Source organism: Anarrhichthys ocellatus, unplaced genomic scaffold (genome assembly GCF_004355925.1).
Source record: "Anarrhichthys ocellatus isolate YVR2014 unplaced genomic scaffold, GSC_Weel_1.0 scaffold3, whole genome shotgun sequence".
NCBI lineage: Eukaryota > Metazoa > Chordata > Actinopteri > Perciformes > Anarhichadidae > Anarrhichthys > Anarrhichthys ocellatus.
The window spans coordinates 8,707,072-8,731,948 of record NW_022280033.1 but is presented as its reverse complement, the minus strand read 5'-3'; the positions used below and the strand labels follow the sequence as shown (position 1 = coordinate 8,731,948).

The following is a 24,877-nucleotide window of genomic DNA, read 5'->3' as shown; positions in this document are numbered from 1 at the left end:
ACATGAGTCTGTTTTCGCTTGTTACATGCATACTGTCTTTTCAAAATAAACTTCCATCTTCACAGGAAACAACTAAGGTTTAGGCCAAGCATGTCCAAAGTCCGGTCACACATGAATGCTTACATTTGGTTACATTGCTATTTGCTGTCATTGAAAATAAAATGATTACATAACAATGTATGTATAGGCTACTGTATTGTTTAAAATAATGTCAGCAGGGACTGTTGGCCCTTGGGCATTTTCACATTATCAAATCTGGCCCTCTTTGAAAAAAGTTTGGACACCCCTGCCCTAGAGGCCTGGAGAACTTCCGCTGTGTTGATTGAATATTGCAGCGTTTTCTGTATTTGCAGCATTTGCTGTTTTAAAATGGCCTAATACATGATTGTGCATGATATGTGTCGACCTAATGAATGAGGACATTGTTAGTGACACTTCAGTATTTAAGAGCACCACGTAATGATACTTCATAATCACTCTTCTCAAACTTTCTCAGCCTTTGTAAACAATTGCCGAGTTATTACAAAGCAAAGCCGTGTTGTTGTTGTTTTTTCAAGTATCCCAGATAGAGCTGCCCTCAATCTCGGCTCGCTGGCACGAGCCCCAAACTGCTGGGCTGCTCCCCAGCGTTCCGTAGCGCTCCGATCCCTAGCTAGCATCTGGAAACCATCAGTGTAAACAAAGGAGCAGCGGAGGAGCTCAGGCCTCGCTCTGCCTCTCCGCATCCCCCAGGGCATCACTCAGAGAGCGATGCAAAGCACACCAAACCGGCCCAGAACCTGTGTATTGCATCTCTGCATGCACGTGAGCACACACACACACACTGAGCGTGTCCATGCACATATCTGTGTCTGCTCTTGTGTCTTCATCTCAGGATCTTTATTTGGTTTAGCTGCAGTCCAGAAAGAGATAGATTTACAGATAGAGCGGATGGGGTTCACTCCACAATGTTAGCTTTGAGTCTTTTGGAGTTTTTGTTTGGTTTGCTCATTAACCGTAGCATTTCTGATAAGACTTCTAATTGCTTTAATGTGGTTTCAGTTAGCGTTTTTTGGCCTGAGCGGTCTGTCTGCTGAATGCTGCATGGGGGAGAGTCGAGAACCTGGCTGTGGTTCAAACCAGAGCTGGTGCTTCTCTGTGAAACATCAAGAAAGATCAAAGCATCAATCGAGCTTGATCCTTCTCTGAGACACGACAAGGAAATATTTCCTGAACTTTTCATTTTAAGTAACCATATATCTATCAATCATGTGGTTTGGTCTTTTGCAGCACAGCTAAAACCTCTAAAATGTGGTTCATGGAGCTTTTAAAGACTGAACCTCACACTTAAGCAAACTCTATGATGCTTGTAAACACACACCACAGAGGAAAGCAGGGTTTTGCAGTTGTGTCTGCAACCTGTTACAGCAGAAAAGAAAGCTCGTTATCAGACTTTATGGACATGAATGTTTTCACCATAGACACTTTGCTCCTGCACTATAGCATTATTATTATTTTCCTGCGTAGATAATCAGGCTTACAATATTCCCAATCAACAAAAATGTGCATGTGTGGCTCCGGGGCTACATATTTAGTTTAAAAACAGCAGTGACTTATGGTCGCCATAATGGTGGAGATCACTGCGGCTCGTATTCCCTCCGTTGCTTCACAGCTCCACGGCCACAACTGCTGAGATAAGCATTCTTATCTTGCAGAGTTGTCTCTAAATATAAACCTCAGCATTACACAATGGTGAACCACAATCACACACACTTTGGGTTGATGCACACGCCTACACACGCGCACAAATGCATGCATTTATCCCACTCATATACACTTTTTTCTTACACAGTACAACACCAAGGCCATACAAGTGTTAATCAACACGAAGAAATGATCATTGAAACCATACTGTCTTAAAAATAGACAGATATTCGCACATAATCTCAACCTTACACTGCTGCTTATTTCTTTAATGTAAAATGTAATGAATCATATAATCTGTCCTCCACGTCCAATCGTTTCCATATCACTGAGGTACATTTAGAGGAAAAAGTGGTACTTTAATAGATTTAAAGCTATCTAAATGTACTGGTTACTCAGTCACCTCATTCATTGCAAGTGTGGTGACAAGCAGAGAGCTGGCACAACAGTGCTACTTTCAAGAAGCTATTTGTAACACTTCCCTCTGACTGGGAGCTTAATATGCATACACACACACACACACACACACACACACACACACATCTGACACTTCAATTCACATGTTAACTGTCAATCTATAATATTATCCGACGATAAAACAGACTCACTGACAAGGATGTACTATTTCTTCTAATGTTAGTCAACAAATGGCATGTGAGCTCATTAGATATGACTTCCCATCACTAGTCAACCAGCACTTGTCTGAACCTGCATTGCACTCATGTGGGTCAGGGAGCTATTCTTAAAAAAGGTTTCATATTCACGAAGCTCTTTATTTTAGCTATTCATATGTGCTTGACATTTCATTACACTATAAAAAGCAGTTTACTCACAATAGCACATCCCAGTTGTTTGCAAGTCTAAATGTGCCCGTGAAGCATTTGCACATTTGCTGCATTTACCCCGTCCCAGGTCTAACGTGTGAGGGAAGCAGCAGAAACAGGGTGAAGTGAAGTGTTAAGTGGCGAGGAACTATAACAACCATTGTATCTAATCAAATCCACAGCTATTTAAAAACTTCAATCTCAACAGGCAACACTTCCTAAAAGGATCACACACCCGTATTTGACCTGAAACAGTGACACCAGTGCAGTCTATTTAAAGTGGACATTAATACATTTTTTAATTTAAGTTACAAGTTTTTCCTTTCTCAGTTTCTGGGTTCAACCACTGAGATCACGAGTCATTATAAATGGGTTTGTTATTTCACTGTGATACAGAGAGGAGGATGTCAAGAGGACAACCACTCCAACAACTGTTTTAAAGAATAACCACAAGTCCATTTCCAGCTCTGTGTGGACGCCAAAATACTTCATTCTAGGAAATGGCCTCTGCTTGACAGAGTACGTGTCTATGTACTGTATGTGTGTGTTTCTACTGGAAGAAACAGCACACGCACACACACACACACACACACATACACACACACAAAAATGCTTTCTGTAATGATCTTAAAACAGAACAAGATTCTAGGTTTAACATTTTCTCAGACACTAGTGAAGTCCCGAAACAGCACCGAGCTAAACTTATGTTTGGTCTGTTCTTTGACATGCTGAGATATCACACAGGGAAAAGGTAAATCAAGACAGCTGTACCAAAGATAAAACATCCCACAGCTGTCACTCATGTAGATATGTGGAGAGGCTGCGCCAGAAAATATCAAAAAAAATTTATTTAGTGCTTTAAAATGTCATCAATTACCCACCGAGGAAACGTAAAAGTGTATTTACAAGAGCAGCATGCTGGGTCATAAAATTCTTTCTGTGGTTGTCCCTTTCAAATAACAAAGTAACTGTAGGTAGGATTGCTGCACTTTTTGTAGTAATAAAAAAAACTCGTATTACGGAAGTAACACATTAGATGTCAATCTCCACTAAAAACAGAAAACAAAGAAAATACACCCAAAAGAGCTTTTTTGTTTGTTTGTTTGATAAGATTAGTTTTTCCAAGTGTTTGTGACTTTGGAATATAGATTTTCTGTCAGTGGCCGGGCTTAGTAAAAGGATCATGAAGACATTCTAGTAGTTGGGAAACGATGCAGCTTTGAATTATTATATTGTGAAAAAAAATTGGCAAATTTGACACAATATCTTGATCTGTTGCTTTAGATTAAAACAAATCTCAGCTAAGTCGTCTTTAATGATGTTATTGCATACAAATGAAATTTGGTGACCTGCAATTTGTGGTTGTTTTTATAAACTTAGGGGGGGGGGGGGGGGGGGGGGGGGTCTTGTATTATGAGTTGTTGTTTGATTCTGCCCACGAAAATAATGAGAGGATATTTATTTTCAAGGAAACTGCTCCCAAAATATATTGATTACTCTGAAATTCCCCTCGTGCCCAGACAGACCAGTATTATTCTAATTTCTCATCTTACTCCCCAGCTCTTTTGACGGGCTTTCTATCCGATGCATGCAGGCAATATAGATACGCCATGTGTGCACACATGTGTACTTGTGTGTGTAGGTCAATTTTTTTCTCCTCAGTAACAGACCCACATCATTCGTGTCCAAGACAGCTGCAGAGGCATATCACCATGCCAGCGTGCTCTGTGCCAAAACCCTATTTCCTCCTATTCCCAGATTCCTAGATTTCCACAACCCAGCTCCCCTAATCTGCCACGGATCTCGGTGTCATGCTCTTGGATGACTGTTGGATACCCCTGAGAGTCAATCATGTGGGTGTTTTACTTCATACCAAAAACAATCTCGTGTTTTAAAACTGATGTTTTTGACAGAATTCATTCTCTCTCTTCACTCTTCATTCATAGAGAACACAAGCACGGGCCAACTAGGCCTTGGGATCTGCCCCGGTTGAGCCCAGAAGCTTGGTTCCACCGACGGCTTGACATGGAGGCTGCCTCTTTTTTACAGATATAGGATAAGTTTATCATACTCCTACACTCACCCTATTTACAGGGCGCTACGAGCTAATGCTAAGTGGGGCCGTGGGTGTGAATCCCCCCCTGCCCTCTCCTAGCCTTGGACTTAACCACGGTCCCACTAATCCCAACGAGTTGTGCAGCTGCACAACAGCATTAGGTTACCAGTTCAGTGAATGACAAGAGCAGGTTTGGCGGTGGCCCGGGGGCAAACAGAGGTGCACACAACATCTTGTCGTCTGTCACAGGAAGTTCATGCTTCTGCTGTCTATGTTTGCATGTATGAGCCTGTGGTGGATGTGTTCGTGAGCGTGTGTGTCTGTATATTTCTGTAAGTCCCTCTGCCAGATATACTGCACACGTGTGTTGCTAATCTCAGTGGTACTTGGTGTCAATGCTATATTGGACCTATGGCCCTATATGGTTTCTCAGTGCTCTTGCTATAAAGGCTCTTTCTCTGTATAACTCCTCAAAAATAAAATGCGTTGGCATGGAGTGGCCACATCTGTTTTTTTAACAGCGAGAATGGCAGTCTATCTGCTATGACACTATGACAGAGAAAAGTTGTCCGATACAAGATGTCTCCAGCATCCCTGATAAGCCTTATCTGTTTACATGGCAGTCCCCGCACACCCTCTCGCAGACAGACGCGGGGCCTTCGGAGCCTTTGCTGCGACTGGAAGGAAGATCAGGGGTCACCCTGTAAAAACATTCCCATGGCTCACCTCCCCCCGACCCTCATCCCTGCCAGAAACTTCCCGACACACTGCAGGGCACTGCGTACAGACAGAGCGGAGGGACAGAAAGCGTTTCTAAATGAAATGCAGGGTTGTTGTTTTTTACAGTAAGTGAAGGGGCAGTCACCAAAATCTATTTTCACTTGAAAGTTGCAGAAGCGCTGCATGAGACCTACAATTAAACTTGAGTTATAGAAAACACATCATGACCGTAAAAAAGTGGGTAAATCTAATAGTAAAATTATAAAAGTAATATAGTTATTTCCTTGACAAACATCTTTCTGGTGCTAGTTCATAAGGTATCCACATACCTTATGAACTAGCACAAAAACATGTCCGCACCAACGCTGCAATATACTCTGGCTGACTTGTTGCTCACTTCTACTAAGTACACATAACGTCACTTATTGAACCACAACTGTGTTTTAATCAAAGGCTAACACAGTCCTGACTCCTGAGAGCAATGGAGCTCCTGGGTTGCCTGCCAGAGAAGGACTTCAAGATACCTAAGCATAATGAGAGAGCGAGAGAAAACAAAGTTACATTAAAACCACAGAAGAGGCCCCTATAGTCTATATGTTGACATATAGACAAGCAGACTATATAGGGCCGCCTGTATGGTTTGTTGTTGCAATTCTTTTTTTACCTCAGTAAGATCCAAGGCTCTATCCAAACATACTCGAGTCCGACGCCCCACTGTAATGCAGTGAGGGCCCTGCTGGGGGAACAATACAGGCCTGCCTTCCTGACCTCTCTGTCTAGCAGATCTTACAGACATACAATGAGCGCCTTAATTACCAGCCTCCATTCCCACCACTTGGGCTTTCCCCAATGGTGCCCATTCAGAACCGCAGTCTCTCCCTAAGGTGCCCATTCAAGGGCGACACAAAGCCAGCAGTGTCAGTCCCTGATCTCTTGACACCAAAATCCAGTCCTGTGTGCCAGCACTCGCAGCTTCACAGTGTCTCTGCCTGTCCGTCCGGTTGTCCGTCCTCTCTGTCAGTCTGTCTCACATCACTTAAGGATCTCTGTGGTTCATGTGACAAGAATCGGTGCTGCTATGAGGAGCAATTAGTTCGACCGCGTAGCGATCAACCTGTAGAGATAGGCATGATGTTTAGTAGCCAGTCTGATGTGAGTGCATGAGGCTGGTGGTTTGGTGTGTCGAACTCCAAATCCATTTCACCCTCTACTTTTTTCAGCTCGCTAATTAAAGTTTAAGTGGAGAAAATGGTAACCGCTGTAAGGTGTAGAGGATAATGTAAACACTTTGTGTAAAGTGTCTGTAAGTAGAGAAGCTTAATCAGGTAGTTTGAATTCCAATTAGCTGTGATATTCAGCTGTAACAGTGGTTTGGCAATTAGTCCTTTAGTATTTACGTTGAGACAGCATGAGAACAAAGGATTCAACCTGAACCCAAATTGCTGCATCTGTGGCTGAAAATAACACTTTTCATCGTTATTGATTCATCTGCAGATTATTTCCTCAAGTTATCGAATGATCATTTGGTCAATAAAACATCACAAAACAGTGAAAAGTGCCCATCACGTTCCAAATACTGGTGGTGACATCTTCAAATGTCTTACTTTGCACAAAATCCAAAGACATACAGTTTACTGTGTAAGGCCAGGAAATGCAGCAAAACATCAAATTTGAGAGGTTGGAACCATCAAAAATGATGGACATATATTGTATATATATATATATATATATATATATGGGGGGAACATTAGCATTTAGTATGAGCTAACAAAACCCTCTGGCCCTGGTGTGCTAACAGGACATCATGCTGTCGTGAAAATCTGATCCCTTACCCTCTGATCCCTCCATCCTGTTCTAGTTCCTGAGGCCTTAGTGTATGGCTGCTGACCCCCATGACACTGTATGTTACATGTTACATTCTTCACAGGGGTTTGTGTCAAGGTACTATAAGACATAAAGCAAATAATAGAGGAAGCACATAAAGAGACTAGATTCTAAAATGAACGGTGACATGGTTTCTCTCATGCTGTAGAGACAAGCTTACATAAGGCAATGTGAAGAGCAACTGCCCCAAACACATTATTGTTTATTTCCTTTTATTAACTTCATCCTTTCAGTGCTGGCTCAGCAGAGTCACAGGAAAAAGATTCATACAACAAAGTATTACAGAAAGTATTATTAGAAAATACATCCTTAGTTTGAAGCTAAAGAATACGCTCGAAAGAAGCTTCATTACATCTTTTGATCGAGGAAAAGCTGACAGCTTTATGTCAGTTTATTGTGTCTTCATACAACTCTCTCCGGATGAGTTTGGAGCTTCCATTGTCATTTCACCGTTTTTCAACATTTAATCCGAGAGCAGCTGTGAATTCACCTGACTATGGTTCATGTGACAGTGCAACGCCTCCCAGAGATGGGGGTTATAGGTGTCATGGTTACCAAAACAGGAAGTGGTGCGATTGTTGTCTCAGCAAAAACTCAGAGGAAGAATGGGATTTCTGTACAGAACACAAACCAGCTGGCAGGAAACCGCACTTTTATCATTCTTTTAACTTTGATTTCCTCTCAGGGGAAGTGCCCTCTCCCCGTTCTCTGGCTCTCAACTCTTGTGCCAATGTGAAGCTTTGGAACTATACCCTCTCTGTGCCTGACGGAGCTCCATGCCATGACAGTGACACATCCAAACTCCCGGCCTGCCACAGCAAATAACTGCAGCCATGTCAGAGTTGGCCCCGAGGGCACAGAGATCACGGGGGTAAAATGCGAAACATTGTCTCATGATAAATGTTGAAGTGTGACTGCGGTGTTGAAAGATTGTTTATTGACAGGGTTAACAAACTGCAGGATGCATAAAAAGAGAGAGAGAGAGAGAATGAAACAAAGACAAGACAGAAAACAACTGGTGGAGGCAGAGGAAAATGTAAATATATGATTCCCCTAAAGATATCTTTCAGTAAAGGCAGGAGGTTTGTTAAATAGAGATTAGAAAAAGCTAAAGGACAGATGTTGAATCTATGTTCTTTCTCCTCCGAGGAACATTAGCCTCCAGGGGACAGCTAACGTCTCTGTCTACGTTAAGCCCACACAATCTGTTGAACTAGTGAATAATCAGCACTGTACTAACGATCAAACAGCGCAATCAAGCTATTTTAGACAATTTAACAGCATGTTTCCAATACAAGATTTGAAAAATGTTTTGTCAGAGGCTTGAGGCGGAGCTGTTCTGAATTTAGAATAGAAACTGCACATAGGAATATTAAACTGGACTTTAGATTATGCTGTTTTTTTTGTTGATTGAAAAATTTGAATTTTACAGGAAGCTACAGGTTAGGAACCAAATTGTCTGCAAAGGGAGAAAGACTCGTTTTGGCTTAAATACCAGAGCCAGCTGGGAAAAAAGGGACCTGGGTGAAGTGAGTAAGACAACGAAGTTACCCACAAACTACTTAAACTGACTAATTGTTCCAGCTGAAAGGCCAACAGTATAACACCATGGGAGCAGTTGTACTTGTGAATGGGACTTTTTTACAAATAAGAAATTACTCGTACACAAAAAACTTGGACAGGAAAAAAAATAGATGTTGTTATCCTCAAGCATTTTCTTTTCTAGGATTTTTTTTGTATTCAATTACATTTTCTCTGAAGTATTTATTTGTGCCTCAAACACTTAAACCTGTTTATTCTATTCTACACCCATTAAAGTCTTGCTCAGAATTAATTTGATTGAGAAAAGTTAGAGAGACTCATCTTCAGACCTCAACCTGATTCAATTAGCACTTTAATTGCCAGCCGTGCCAGCGTGTGACTAGTATTGTTTTCACCTTGCGAGTCTGTGTGTGTCATCACGGCAAACTGTGCTCCTGGAGACACCTACTGTTGCAGGAACTACAACAGAGATGCTTTTGTGTACTTTGCCAGGTGTTTATATGTCTGTGGACAGATTTTGACGAGGTGATCGCGTCACGATCGTGCAAGATAAAGTCATGATTTATAGATGTGTAGTTGCGGTCAAAATGAAGGCCGTGTTGGAAGGTGGGTGGACCGAGCAAGAGCGCCAGAAAAGAGGTTAGGAAGTAGGGAAGTGGCCCATTTGCTCCTCGAAGATACTTGTTTTCCAAGAGTGAAGCACACAGATAGCTCTGTGAAAGTATAAACTCGCAATGTGTATTTGACACACTACCGCGCTACTCTACCCACATCCCCCTAGTACAACAACAAACTGAAACATAAAAAACAAAGTGGTTGCACAATTATCCCAGCATGACTGCGAAGCAATTCGGAAATGGATCAGTGCCCCGTCGAAGGCCAAGTGGAAGATTTAAAACCAAACAACCGCTGGTGTAGACAAAGTGAGCTGCAGTAATGACGAGTCATTACGCTTATCACCACAACCAAAGAAAAAGTGCACATTTTGTCAAGTCACACATTACTCAGAGTGCGATTTGCCTCTGGTGTCACTTGGCCTGTAAAGCAAAAGTTCAACATTTTGGGGAAAATGCTTAGTAGCTTTCTTGCTGAGCGTTATATGAGATTGATACATCGGACATGTCAGTTCATTTAGTATGAGTTCACAGGCAGCAGCTGGTTAGCTTAGCTGAGCACAAAGACTGTAAACAAGGGCAAACGGCTGGCATGGCTCTGTCCTATGAAGCTCACTAATTAACATGTCTCCTTTGTTTGATCCTAAGAAAAAAGTCAAATAAAAGAATAGATCTTCTCATCTAACTTTTGGCAAGAAAGCAAATAAGCATGTTTCCTAAAATGTCAAATTAAAAGGCCCAGAAACATATTTTCTCACTCAGCTTCTTACTCTACTTACAACAAGCTCCTACATGAACGTTTGTTTGAAACAGCTTGAAACTGTTGGAAACAGCTTTATTCATTTATATATTTTGTTTGTGCTTTTCTCACTGGCTTGAAGTGGGCGGGATATCATACCTCACTTAACGTAAACTTTGATTGTTGCACTTTTAGAAACGGAAAAAGAGAAATACCTCTCACAGAAATAGGCAAAAGGGTGAATGCAGAAGTAGTGATTAATGTCATGTCAGTTATTTTTGGCTTTTAAGCTTTTACATGAAAAAGTATTCTACCAGTTTCAAAATATCTGAAATTTCTCAGAAGAGTAAAAAAACATGTCCAGGAAACTATAATTCTGAAGGACTGAACCAGGGTAATGCATTGCGACCTGGAATGGAGCATAGTAACTCTCAGAGACGCACATAAAACATACACACCAGCACACACACAACAGCGGCAGCAGCAGCAGCAGCAACAGCCACCCCCACATACCCACAAACCTGCATTCCGGCGAAGACATTTTCCACGAGTTAATCTTTCTACAGGGAGACGTAGCAAGACGATGTCATTCAATTATTTTGATCACTCAAATCAGAGGTGGGGCCAACTGTTGAGAGGATTAGTCCAGTGAACAGAACCAAATCATCAGTGCAAGTGGAAGACATGTTGGAAGGGGGCCAAAGGGTGGCAGTGAGGGGCATTCTGCTCATAACTGGGGGAGCGACCTCATTTTCCGAATAAAAGCCGGTTTACATAACACCTCTCTCCCCATGACAGGGAGCATTGAGCAGCTGCTGCCAGGCCTGTGGCTTTCACTCAACTACCAAGAGTTCCCTGAAAAAATGTATTCTCTCAGCACAGCCACAGGCTTCCTCTGTGTGATTCCAATATTAACATGTAATAACTAAAAAAGCTCTTAAATTGCAAGTAATGGATAAACGCTTTGATAACCTCAACTATTTAATTGCCTGTCTCTTATTCTCTCAGAGCCAAGCAGTGGAAGGGAGAGGGAAACCATTGACCACAGTGACTAAAGTAATGGATCCACCACTGACTAAATTCTTGTCTCTAATTCAGCTGCAAAAAAGAAGTCAACTTTGGCAGAGGTAAGGTGGTTTTAAAGCATATATACAGATACAATCTTTTGATAAGGAAATCTAAATCCAAATGTATACCGGATGTCTGCGGTACAGAGGAACACAAAGACAGTGCTTGGAAGTATCAATTCATTGGTTTTTTCATGGGATTTGCTGACAGAAAGCAAATACAGAAAATCACCGGCCTTATCTTATGATTTAAAATACCTGTACATGTAATTAAATGTGATATGAATCAATTTTCCTTTTCCTAGCACAATAAAACATGTTGTGATGAAGTAAAGACTGTACAAATCATCAGAATGTGATTCTCCATGCTGGACCTGGATGACATACTTTGCAGCGCTCTGTGAAGCAGGAGCCTCTGTTTTCATTGGCAAAGCACCTCTGAACAGTACACACTATTAGTAGGGACGCATTCATCCTCACACGCATTCCAGTGCAGGCAGATACCAGAAACTCCGAGAGCACACGAGTGCTCACTGCACCTTGTGAAACAGAGTTATGGTAATGTAGGACACGAAAATATTGTTCGGAAAATGACTCAAGTCTCGGCTAATAGGTCATTTGAAACACTCTCGCCATTAAAAACAATGTTTCCGATTGCAAGGCATGTGCCACATCTGTTATTTGGGTCCTCAGCTGGTGAAGAAAGAAGAGGCACGTAGTGACAGGTGACTGGGCAATAGTGTAAGTGATGTAACACAAATGGAAGGTCAATTTATGGAGGGGAAAAAAAGCCCAGGAGAGACCTAAATAACTGAGGTGTTGTTGAACTGTGTAGGTGCAGAGGCCTTTTGGAGATGACGTATTGCACACCTGCTCCCACATTGAGTATCAGTATCATTTGATCAATGCTCACGTCAACAACTACAACATTACATGAAGGAAAATCAAAGTTATCTTATGATATGCTATGATATGATATACTATGACCCAAAATTCCCGTTGGAGTTGTCAATAGATGATCTAATTCCTTCACATTGAGGCTTGAAGCTGTCCAGGAGATATTTCAACAGCACACAGGTCATTTACAGACCTCCCGAGACCAGTCATCATATGTCATGAAGCAAGTCAAAGCAATTTAATCTCACATCTGCTCCTCATTACTACTCCATGCAAAAGAAACTCAGGGCTGGGCTTAGACTATTGCACCTCACCCAAGAAAAGGGAGAGAAGAAATAGGAGTAAGACAAAAAAAAAGGAGAGACAGAGAGAGAGAGAGGGGAGATTATAAAGCACCGTGAGTCCAGCAAAATAAGAACACTGTGTAAAGATCCCACAATTCTGAGGTCAAGTGACATTGTGTTTTTCCTATGAAATCAGATCACTTCCAGGCCATGGTCCCAGCAATGGTGTTTTCCTTTTACAAGGCGCTATATAACACCACAATAACAGATCCACTGCAGACATTTCATAGTCCAATCCTTCTTCAGCAACTCCAGCAAACTCTACATCATTCTATTTAGGCGAAAGTTCACTTGCATGAACACAAAACTCATAAGCACAAGTTCTTAATTCTCTCATTTAGATGTTGAGTGACTGCACACACCTGCATCAACCTGTAGCAGCCACTCAGGCTCCCAACCAGGGCCTTATTCTTAAAACAGACGTTTCTACCCAGACCTGATTTAAAGTAAATTGGCAAGGATCATTCAAAACCCAAAATTCTCCAGGTGCTCTCCAAGATGAGTTTAGGGAACAACAGCTGAGATTAGTGTGCTCCTAACCTCAATGTTAGACCTCAAGGTGGATCAACATGTGCTTCACAACAACAAAAAAAACTGCATCATAACAGACTAATGCAAATGTAATTTTTGTGGATTACTTTATCTTTAGTTCCATGTCAGAAAGACATTTTCTGTATTTGTTAATGTTTTTGTTTGATTCCAGGAAAACACGCTAACACGATGATCCAGTGAAATGACAGACAGTTTCACCTTTGACCCTCGAACTAGTCCTACAAGTTAATTCATTGTGGTTATAACGGATGATTTCTTGTTGTGTAATGCTGTGGCAGTTAAGATGCACACTAGCACACGTATACTCACACGTACGCACACATGACTACAGAAGACAGAGGCCATCCTGTTTAACAAGTAGGTCAGACCAGAGCCAAAGACGGAGAGAGAGAGAGAGAGAGAGAGAGAGAGAGAGAGAGAGAGAGAGGCATTGGCTGGAGCAAGCACCGCTTTTAGTGCCATCATTGGCATGTAGATGAAAAGACACTGAGGAAGTCTAAAGTCACACAGTTATGGCAATGTAAGCTATTTGTGTCATCTCAAAACTTAGATTAAGGGAAATATGCGTGTTACGAGTCTCACCTGAGGGCAGTCTTTGATGTAATGGCCCTTGTTGAAGCACAGGTGGCATAAGTAGTTGGGAGGGGGTCTTTTGTTTGGTTTTCTTGGCTCTGAAGAAAGGGAAAGGTCTGAGAAATGGTCCGTCAGGGAGTTGAGCCCATCCACGATGTTGTTCAGGGAGCCATAGGGTGACACATTCTTATACACATTGTTGTTTAAGGCCTGAAAAGCAAGAAGAACACCAGAAAAGGTTCAGATTTAATTCTTCTGTCTATGACTTGTCCTGTATCATATATTTCAAATAAGATATAGAACATTCTTGAAGACGTTCACACTCAATTCACATAGAATTCCCAACTCTCCGTTCCATAAAGCATGAGTTGTTGACTTACAGTTTGCAGGAGGAGAGCATTACTACACACAAAATAGTATGAACAAAAAATATTGCATTTCTGGTTTTGGAGTGTTAATAATGCTGAGATTAATCACCAGTTTTCTTTGAGCGCTCTCTGTCCTATTTTCTGTTGCACCAAAAAAAAAAAAAACGAAGAAGAAAAAAATCCCTCCATGATCATTTCTCTCATTAAATTCAGAACATCTGGCGAGAGGCCCAGCTGTGCTCATGAGCTGGAAAAGTACTGAGCATGTCCACAGAGAAAGACAGGACTTTACAGAGGGATGACTCATTGTAAACAAGATGGGAGGCATGTTCCCTCGCCAGCCTGTGGAACATCAGCAATGTCACCATGCACTGTTGGCGGTAAATGGTCAGTGTTTGTAGTCTGCTCGCAGCCACAGAGCGCAGCGTTGTATGCCACAGGGCCCAGTGAATTCATAGAGGATGCCCTCTGAATATTAAAAACAGGGGAAGCATGAGCTGCAGGCCCTTATTTCCCTTCTCATTTGTGTCTTCCTCTGTTTAAATACAATCCAGAAGCGACAGACAGGGTTTGACCTCTGGGTGAAATAATGTTGATTTTAGCACAGGCTGTCTTTATTTTCAGATGGTCCGGTAATTAGCCCCTGTTGACAAGTCACTAAACAAACAGCCTAACTTGTCATCTGCCTTGACATTTAATAGTTTTACTACACTGATGACAAATAACTGAGACACCACCCACATGTGAAAACATCAGTGAGTGCATATGAAAGCCACATATAAACTCTTCCTCCTCCACTTACTCTCGTGTCTCTTTTTGGGGGCACAGGTTTATGTCTGGCAAAAATGTTGCTATCAACATTCAATGTTGCACAGCACATAAACCTTCAACTTGGCAACCTGGCCAGGGCTGAAAGCCAAATCTCTATCTGCGGGCTGTGAGATTGTCTTGCTAACCAGCTCCAGCTTTAAAACTCATGTTCATTTATTACTTGTAGTCGTCGTAAATCAAGTATTACGGCTCCGAACTTTCTCAAGTTTTCCATCTGCCACGAGTTTTAGCTCTGTGTATTACTGTTATATATTACCTCTCCTTCTGGAAGCAAGCGTGTTTGTGTGTTTGTTAAACTTAAAACTTAATGCAGCTTGTAAAATTATTTGATCAAATATAAAACAGGAAACTTTTCTCAGTTTATGCTCCTCTCCCATGTCTTCGGTTTGGCCTGAAACGTCCTCCTGTCAGCCCAAAGGAAACTGATTTCACACACATCTGCTAATGGTGGGGGGAGAGTTTGTTTATTTCCTGTGTCTGTGTGAGTGAGTGATGAGTGAGTGATGAGTGAGTGATGAGTGAGTGAGTGAGTGAGTGAGTGAGTGAGAGACTCAGCAGGAGGTCGTGTGTGTGGCGATGGATGTGTATGTATGCGTTGGCCAACACAATGAGAACTAAACTGGTATCATTACCAGTCAGGGAGCTGGACAACTGTAGCAGATCTTTGTCTATTTCCACAGGGCCAGGGATGAGGTGTCACCCTGCAGGGGTCAATCACACGCCTACATGTTTAAACCAGGACTGTGGTGACTGGTGGAAACTGGTGAGTGATTTAAGGTAGAATAAATTACTTTGGGGTTCGATTAACCTAGAATGGTTTCAAAAGTCACATAAAGCGGTCAGCGGATGAGACTGTGGTAAGAATACTTGGAAACCGGAAAAGTATCCAATCAACAACCAATTCATTCATAATCACTATTTCACTTTAAGTGGACTGTTGTGTGATCCTTCGCTGCAAAAACAACTCCATTTTCGCATTACTCATCTCATCATCAAATCTCTGCAGTGGTTTATTTTACTTGGCTTAGCCAGTATCATAAATTGCAAAATGCCCCCAACCCCCCGACCCCTTAAACTGTTTCCAGACTGTATGTGTTCCCTCAGTTTGAAACACTTATACTCATGCGGATTGAATGCCATTACACAATTGCGTGTAATGTATAATGTGCACACCCAATTTCCAGAGGACTGTTTCATGTTAAATGACTTCAAAGGGCCTCTATGGTTACCACCATAATAATGGACACTGGCTCTAGATGGTGGATACACCATCCATCCACTACTTCAGTTTCCAAGAGTTTCCAACACAGAGCGTCACAATAACATAGATCTGAGAAACTCAACTACAGTGTAATCAACACACTGGGAGGCATGCTGTATCGTCTTTACACTACCACTTTGACCGCAGTATGTGATTAGTGTTCTGTGTGTGCGCTGTATGTAGCCTATATGTGCGAGTGTGGTGGTGGGGCTCCTTTTTGCACAGTATGGTCTGCAGTATCAGGTTTGCCCCCCTGCGCACATTATCAGCATGTTTGTCCCTAAAATTACACTCGGCTACAAAAATAGACAATATTCAAACACGGATTGATTTTCTTTGCACAACCTGGTCTATTTGAAGAAGTCAGAAGGCAGCAGACCTCAGCAGGAGGCTGCAGTGGCCTGCTCTTTCCAGACAGAGGCGTGCAGGGGGATATATTTCCATCTGCACTTCTTTACCTCTCTGATCACCGACATGTCTGATTCAAACACCTTTAATTTGAACCATAACTCATCAGCATCCTGAAAACACACTGATTTACCCCAGATTATTAAATGACATTAGCCTGGAACGGGAATGTAATGTTGTGATATTTAGCTATCGAACTATCTAGTGAGATCTTACTTGCTTATTTAAGCTTTAATCAGCCTAAATTTATATCCCCCCCCCCCCCAAATATATTCCTGCAGTTAGAGTATTACTAAGGTACTTGTAGTGGCAGCTTATAAATGATATAAGTGAGTTTATAGTGACAATGCCTTGATAATAAGACAGTGTCACTATAAAGTATATCCATGCACTAATCCTTTATTTGCAGTGATATTTACAGCCGGCTATCTACTTCTTATGTTGTATAAATTAGACAATACTTGACCTATATAGTGTTTTTCAACAATAGTCAAATGGATAATACCCTGACATGTTGATTTAATACGACTAATTCATTGTCCATATTAGAAATATCATGGCGGTTATGCATATCCCACCAGAATAGCCCATGCTGTACATGCTGAAACATTTGCGGCACAGACGTGCAACAATCTGTGCCGCAAAACCCAACTCGGATTCTTACTATGAATTCAACCACCAATCTGACAGTCATGAAACACTCTCTGATATATAAATATAAATATAAATATACATATGTGCTGAATGCCATCTTTCACCTCATTCCGCTGCAGCTGAAAGAAGTTGTTGAGATAGTTGGAGTTCAGGGAAGAGCTCAAGTCCGCCGCTGCGGGAGTCTTGCTGAAACCGAGATCCGGATGGGAAGAGTTGGGTTCGGGTCTGAATGCGTCAAAGGCGCTGGTCTGGTGGGGGTCTTGCAAGGAGAGATAGACCCAGTTGAGAAGTTGCGCAGGCTGGTACACGGAGGCACTCGTGTCTATGGCAGACAACAAGCTCATCTTTCAATTCAAAGGTCTAAACTGGGTTTTCCACCGCTGTTTCTTGGACTGGTCTCAACTCTTTTGCCTTTTCTTGCTTTTCGTTCCCCGGCAGATGGCAAGTGCTCCTTATTTCTTGCCGAAAGGGGCCCTGTCCTCCTCACGCCGGGAGCCTCGTCCCAGTCAGATGTTACTCAAAAGTCATTGCGCTACCATGTCAGTATAGAAAGTTTTTCCCCTGCTCCCCATGGTCCGCTATCTGCCTTTATTGCAGCGGGGCAGAGAGAGACTCTTTGGATATGTAATGAGGACGGCTCTGCGTCACCGAGGACGCGGGCCAATCAGCGTCTGCTTGCTATGAATATTCATCGATGGCCCGCTGGATGAGACAAATGGTTCTTATTGTATTGTAGCGCCTCATCCCAACAGCTCAGAGGTTTATAAATGCTCTGCCACATCAGTTAATAACATTAGACAGTTTAACAGACTCTCTCTGAGCCATATGATGACATGCATTACTTTTAACATGTATCATTAATACCATGTGTTTGTCTATAGGTGTTGTGTGAGAAAGAGGGGTGGTGAAAGGTGTTTTGTGTATTCAGGGCCAGAGGGGAGTAGTTACACCTAACTGACTTATATTTAGAGTGTCCTTGCTAACGTGAGTTAATTTGGTAAAGGCCTAACATTAAGTCAAGTCATAGCTAATTCAATTCCAAATTATGTTGCTAATGTTGATCTAAAAAATATTGCTTCATGTAATAAAAGAAACGCTGGATCATTGGTGAATAAGCAGCAATCAGAAAAGACTGATTCACTAGATTAGTTAATCAATCAGTCAAATCAGCACCTCTCTCAGGCCTCTCTGTTGACCAACCTGAGGGTGGCAGGCAGGCCTGTTGGTATGGAAGAAAACTTTAAAAAGGGCTCCCTCTTGTGGCAAATGTCCTTCACACACACACACACACACACACACTCACACACGAACAGTACAGTTAGTGTCATTCCAAGCACAATAATCCTGTTTAGCTTTCGTCTTTTAAAAGTAGGATCAGTGACGTGATGTAGCTAAAAATATCCCTACTTTGTTGGTGATTGTCATCACATAACAACCACATACATAAACAATAACCATACGTCATACAGTACACTCACACAGCTTTACTCGAGTAAATCACACACACAGATGTATATTATTGTTATTATTATTACATTTAGTCTTAGTCTTTTTAACTTTATTCATTCCATGGTGTGTTATGATCCCTGTGCTTTGTTTTTATCTGCTATTTTCTTCTTTATAGCACTTTCTAAACTTGTAAAGAAAAATGCGAAATAAATAATAAATAAAATAAAGTTCACAACCATTATTATTAGTTTGATTTACAAACCTCATTGTAGTTATATTAATGTAACTTTGATAACTATAAAATGATATAGGCTTGTAATATGTAGTAATAAAATATACTCATTAGTATATATAATTCCAATACTTTATAATATCATCAGATTGTTGAGGATTGGTAAATGTATCTGTGTCAGTAAACACAAAATTGACAAGTGGTTTAACGTAGTTATATATGTAGGTAGCAACACACCTGAGGGATAATATACCTATTGTTATTCAATAGGTGACGCCGGTGTGACACATTTTCCATCATGTCATTAACATTCATCTATAGATGATTAGTGGTGAACACATATTTGTTGTTGTCACGTGGTGAAAGGCAGATGGGTGGGTTCCATAAATGGAAAGTATGAGTCCCACCCATTCTGCTTCAGTACAGTCAAAAGAACTGCTGCTGGTAAAAGAACTACTTCCTCCAGGAAGACTGCAAGCGGACTAAAGTAAGTGCTAACTTCAAATAACTACTCAAACAGCCGAGCGACAATCACGAACCACACATCAGCTTACGTCATAAATTATATTCGGATAAGTGGCAACTATTTATGGAGTCGTTTTACGTCAGTTGCTGTTCTCGACGCTGTCGTCAGCCTGCCAACGTCTCAGCACAGTTACCGATCACCCGTGTCTGTAGCTCCTCCATGTAAGGCTACGAGACGGTCGTCTCGGTCCGTGGCTTAATTTAAACGGCTGGAATCGCGTCGGTTTATTTACGGTTAGCCAGCTAGCTAGCTCGTTAACGACGGTTACCGGGGTCCTACTGACATTATGTCAATTGGATTGAGAAATAACGTAGCGCGTGTTCAACTGGAGATTTACAACGCTACAGGCCCAAGGCAGCGTTTTTATTCGGTAGTGCCAAGTTCAAACCGAGACATGTTGGTCGTGTTATACGATAGCTTCGTGTCTGTTTTCCTAACATTAACATATTTGGCGTTTTTGAAGTAATTACTAATGTCTTGTGTTTCGCCGAACTAGCAATCTTCACTTTTTTTTTTTTTTTTTTTAAGTGAGCGAACAGACACACCCATCGTCACAAGAACATGGAACAATATGAAGGCGAAGCGTTCATGCACGTTAAGATTATCTAACAGTATCCCTCACTGTCTTGTCTACACCTCGTAATGACCTCCCGTTGGTTTGACTTTTAATAAACCCTGAAATGACAAATGTCTTTAACTAGCACCCCGACTCCTTCAGCAAATGACTTAGAAAAATATTAGTTCTGACCAAATGTGTTTTAACTTCCACTGAAGTATTTCACAATGGCTCCTCAGCATGGATGTAGGTCTGTGTATGTGAGACAAGCATCCGTGCTGCTGTGTAGGACATCTGTACTAAGCATGCTTCTATCTCATTGCGTGCTCATTCAAACACATCGACATCTTTTTTTTTTTCTCTGTGTCCATAAAATGCAAAGCAGAGAAGACTGTTCCATTAGGTCCGCTGAAGTCAGACTTCCCATGGAACAAGTAGTTACACTGGAACACCGGCTTTTCATACCGAGCTTAACCAAAAAAGAAAAGTTTCCTCACCACTCGCGTAGAAATGGCTGTGATCCAACTTTCCTGTAATAAGGAGTCTGCAATTCAGTACATTGCAGCGATCGTGACACTTACATTGCTACATTCATAAGCAAAGACTGGTGAGTGTATGTGGTGGCATTTAAAAAGCACTACACTGAGTCATGGGACTTTATGTCCAGTATAACAACAAGCTATATACTTATTGTAAGTCAGAGCCACATTTTTGCTGTGTCATGCCTTCAATATGTAAGGCTGCCATTTACAGCGTATTGTTCTTGCTTATATTTTTGCTTCACCGACAGATAAAATACCCTTTTTGTTTAGTTGGCCGCACAAGATAATTCTTACATTTTGATTAATTTAGTCATGTTTTGGCAGCCCTTTGATTGACCGTTCTGTTTTTATGCTTAAAGCCATGAGCTACCCTGGATACCCTCAGGCAGGTGGATACCCACAACAGCCCGGGGCCTACCCTCAGCAGCCTGGTGCCTACCCACCTCAGGCTGGAGGCTATCCTCCCCAAGGTGGAGGCTACCCTCCTCAACCTGGTAGCTACCCTCCTCAGGCTGGTGGCTACCCTCCTCAGGCTGGTGGCTACCCTCCCCAAGCTGGTGGCTACCCTCCCCAAGCCGGTGGCTACCCTCCCCAGGCCGGAGGCTACCCTCCACAGGCCGGAGGCTACCCTCCACAGGCCGGAGGTTTTCCTCCTCAGGCTGGAGGTTTTCCGCCTCAGGCTGGAGGCTACCCACCGGCACCACCACAAGGTAAGCCATCACGCACTGTTCCACTGTCCCACTTTCTCATCGAGCACAAAAAGAGCAACACACTCAAATGTTAAAGTACTTGCAGAAACTGTAAGTTGAAGTGAAAAGGTTAAAGTATTCTAGTGAGTCAGTTATGTCGTGTTTGTGGGCAACAGGGATCACGAGACTTGTAGTTAACAGAGCAGATTTTTTTTTTTCCCCCTCAAAAAACAAACAAACAAACATCTTCCGTTGCTAAGAGAAGGAAGTCCCGCTGTCCATCTTTTCACATAGTACCCCCATTGTCTGTCCAGCTGTCTTTCACCTACACATTAACTAGTTGGAGGGTGAGGAAAAGGGAGTTCCAGTAAGAAGGGTCATTCCCGTCAGTCTGATATTCTTACATGTAGTAGCAAAATGTATTCTGTGCTTTTGCTGAACAGCCTTGTCTTTGTTGTGTGCTGCAGGCAGCTGGGGAGGTGGCCCTGCTGGTGGATACCCCACCATCGGTCTGGGCAACTTATCCAACCCTGGGTACAATGCTGGCATGGTGAGTTTAGCCTTCAAAAAAATAACCTGCACCCAGAAAAATTCTAAATATATATTAAAAAAAAAAATAAAATGCAACCTCATCAGATGATTGCGTTGAATATTCCAGTTAGAATTAATTACTCAGCCATTCATGGAATATCACATCTTTTCACTTCACGGTAAGACTTCTCCAAACGTCTGCATCTGCTTCTTTTTCTAGGTCTCTTGCATGAAATACACGTCGCACACTATATTCTTATTCATGCTTCTCAAAGCTATCGCTCTAATGTAACTTCTTCTTAATCCCTCTTACTTTTCTGAGTCATTGTCTTGTCTATATTGTTGTCTATCGTCTGTTATATGAATTTCCATCTTAATATAGATCATGGCCACACTTTATTTGGATGATTGTGCGTCGTGTAACTGGAAGACGTTCAAAACATCAGGAAAATTAACTTTGGTTTCTCATGTGAAGTGAGATCCGGGATGAGAGATTTGGACATTTATTAAACATTCATTAATTCCATAAATATGATCCATAAATCTACATCGAATCCAAAAAAGGTGTGACCAGCTACCTGTGCTTTGCATGAAATAATCTTCAATGTTACATATTATCGGATACCAATCTTTCCAAATCGCAGGCCAACCAGATCTCTGCAGGCATGGGTGGTTTTAATCAAAACCCTTCCATGTTCGCCCCAGCCTCTGGGGGGTACCCACCTGCCACTCAGCCTAGTGGGTACGGTGCCCCCTTCCCTAACCAACAGTCAAATGGCCTGTACCCACAGCCAGGAGGGATGCAGCACCCCCAAGGCCCAGGGATGGGCTACCCCGGTCAGCCTGCACAGCCGATGCCTGGGTATGGAGGAGCACCAGCACCGATGCCAGGTTACCCAAAGGTTCCTTCACCAAATCCATCCATGCCAGCCTACGGAGGAGGAGGAGGAGGAGGAACCATGCCAATAGCTCCACCTGTCAACGTGAGAAAGATGAAAAATACTTTTTTCAACCCATAGGTTAAAAAATATATATATTTAGGGCTTTCTTTTGTAATGCGATACACATATACGCTTTTATAAATGTACAACGTCTGTAACAGATTTACATTTGAGTTGAAATAACACTTGCTGTATTGTTATCTCAGAGAGGATTCAGAGGAACAATCAAGGACTTTCCTGGAGCTGACCAGCTGAGAGACGTGGAGGTCCTGAGGAAGGCCATGAAGGGCTTTGGTGAGTGCTATGGGCAGAGATTTTGTATATTTTTTGGGCTGACCGTTCTTAATTATCAAAGACCCTCTTTCGTCGAGGACAGCCTTAATTGTCTTTAGAGCATAACTTTTGTATTTTGAAAGACATTTGTCATTTCAAGTGTAAATGTCACTTGAATTAGACATTTAGAGATGTTTCTGTACCTATCATCTCCTTATGATGTGACATTGTGGGCTTTTCTGTGCAGGAACGGATGAGCAAGCCATCATCGACCTCCTGGGTAGTCGCTCCAATAGGCAGCGTACGCCTTTGCTCCGAGCCTACAAGACGTCCTATGGGAAGGTAACGCTCCGTCCTCTAGCTGAGTTTGTATGTTGTTGATGGGATACATGGTGCCATTTTCCATTAGGAGAGTATTTACTTATTTTAAAAAAGCAATCATGTTTACAAAAATCCCCACGTGGCACAGTGTGCATTATACTAGCAGTGTGTAATGGTGACAATCAGACAAACAGGTGCTCGTGGTGCCAGTAAAACGGAGAGGGGATTGGATGTCCGCAGAGCTCATTAAAGCTCTGCCTCATAGCTTCTTGTAGTAGGTTTTTCACAACAGCACTCGGTGAAGGTTTTGAGTTATGCCGAGCATGTTTCCATTCTCAGGATCTGGTTAAGGACCTACACTCCGAACTGTCTGGAGACTTTAGACAGCTGGTCATGGCCACGTTGAAGACGCCAGCTGAGTTTGATGCCTCTGAGCTCCACAGTGCCATCAAGGTAAATGCTCAGGAACAAAACCAAGCGATCGTGAACAGAAATAAACGGGAAGAATTTTGTGCCGCTATTGGGCCAGAGAGGATGAGGTTTTCATTGTTCTAACTTCCTAACAGGGAGCCGGAACCGATGAAGCCTGTCTTATAGAGATCTTGTCTTCTCGCTCCAACACTGAAATCAGGGAGATAAACCGCATTTACAAACAAGGTGAGACGCCTCAGGGCGATTAATGGACTGCTCTCCACTACTGTTGTGATCTCCTTTATCACACAGCTTCCTAAAAGTCTGTTGAAAGTGTTTTATTACATTCATGGATAAGCTCAGTCTGTCTAGATCTGGGTACCACCCTAACATTTGTATATGCAGATAAAGTTTCATAACTGCAACTATAGAAAGACATTATACCATTTTTATTTTATTTATTGAACCCCCTATTTGTTCTGCTTATGTATAGTGTCCTAGTTTCTCTTGCCAGTAAATTGCATTGTGGTCACTCTCCCTACCTTATACGCCTGAGAAGCTGCTAGTGTATATAAACATTTTAGTACCTTATCATGTGAATACAGTTGCACAATGTCTGTTGCATGTTTAATAAATATGCATGTATATTTCATCTTCAATCCAACAATATTACTTATCAGCCTTCAAAAGTCCCTGTTGCTTGAACCTATGTCTTTGTATTGAAGCCATGTATTTATGGTCTGTTTTCGTTTTTTTTGCCTTTTTCAGAATACAAGAAGAAGCTGGAGGATGCCATTAGCGGGGATACTTCAGGCCACTTCCGCAGGCTCCTGATCTCTCTGGCACAGGTACAAATACGTGAAACAAATTAATTAATACTTGTCTCTTAGCAACTAGCTTCAGATTTAATTAGGAATATGCTGTCCTGTACTTTGCAGGGTAATCGTGACGAACGAGAGACCGTCGACATCTCTCTGGCTAAACAGGATGCTCAGGTACGGTCTGCCTCGCTCTCATTAATGAGTCGTGTTTTGAGGATTGATCTGCAACTTGGTTGTTTCCTATATTGTTAATTTCTCGACCTATTGATTGCAAAGTCATGCCAACCCGTGCACACTGTGGTTCTCCTTATAGTCCCTGTATGCTGCTGGAGAAAACAAGCTTGGAACAGACGAGTCCAAGTTTAATGCTATTTTGTGTGCTCGGAGCAAACCCCATCTCAGAGCAGGTATTCTCTACGGAGACATGTTCACTCGCATAAACTAACATAAGGTGCAACATTTAAACTGCATTAGGCCCCAAAGGCCACTTTAGTGCCTTGTTAGCTGTGTTACTGATTTTTTGTGTGTGTGTGTGTGTGTGTGTGTGTGTGTGTGTGTGTGTGTGTGT

General features: G+C 42.1%; 2 protein-coding genes across 5 annotated transcripts in view; one reads left to right on the top strand and one right to left on the bottom strand.

Annotated features, from left to right (window-relative positions):
- The window catches only part of zcchc24 (zinc finger, CCHC domain containing 24), a 31,623-nt gene extending 14,002 nt beyond the window's left edge, over positions 1-17,621 (bottom strand). The window contains exons 1-2 of the mRNA XM_031874243.1: positions 17,122-17,621; positions 13,505-13,705 (exon numbers count right to left, since the gene is read on the bottom strand). Coding sequence (XP_031730103.1) covers positions 13,505-13,705; positions 17,122-17,361 — 441 coding nt within the window. The 5' untranslated portion in view covers positions 17,362-17,621. The remainder of the gene's footprint in view (positions 1-13,504; positions 13,706-17,121) is intronic.
- Positions 17,622-19,118: 1,497 nt separating this feature from the next.
- Positions 19,119-24,877, top strand: part of anxa11a (annexin A11a) — an 8,550-nt gene continuing 2,791 nt past the window's right edge. The window contains exons 1-11 of one of the 4 annotated variants that reach the window (XM_031839966.1): positions 19,119-19,185; positions 20,682-21,032; positions 21,479-21,561; positions 22,187-22,525; positions 22,690-22,777; positions 23,004-23,098; positions 23,417-23,530; positions 23,644-23,734; positions 24,257-24,336; positions 24,427-24,483; positions 24,623-24,716. In XM_031839966.1, coding sequence (XP_031695826.1) covers positions 20,684-21,032; positions 21,479-21,561; positions 22,187-22,525; positions 22,690-22,777; positions 23,004-23,098; positions 23,417-23,530; positions 23,644-23,734; positions 24,257-24,336; positions 24,427-24,483; positions 24,623-24,716 — 1,390 coding nt within the window. In that variant the 5' untranslated portion in view covers positions 19,119-19,185; positions 20,682-20,683. Of the gene's footprint in view, positions 19,186-19,216; positions 20,388-20,671; positions 21,033-21,478; positions 21,562-22,186; positions 22,526-22,689; positions 22,778-23,003; positions 23,099-23,416; positions 23,531-23,643; positions 23,735-24,256; positions 24,337-24,426; positions 24,484-24,622; positions 24,717-24,877 lie in introns of those variants that run through there. The other 3 variants (XM_031839974.1, XM_031839981.1, XM_031839956.1) reach the window with 3 other exon arrangements.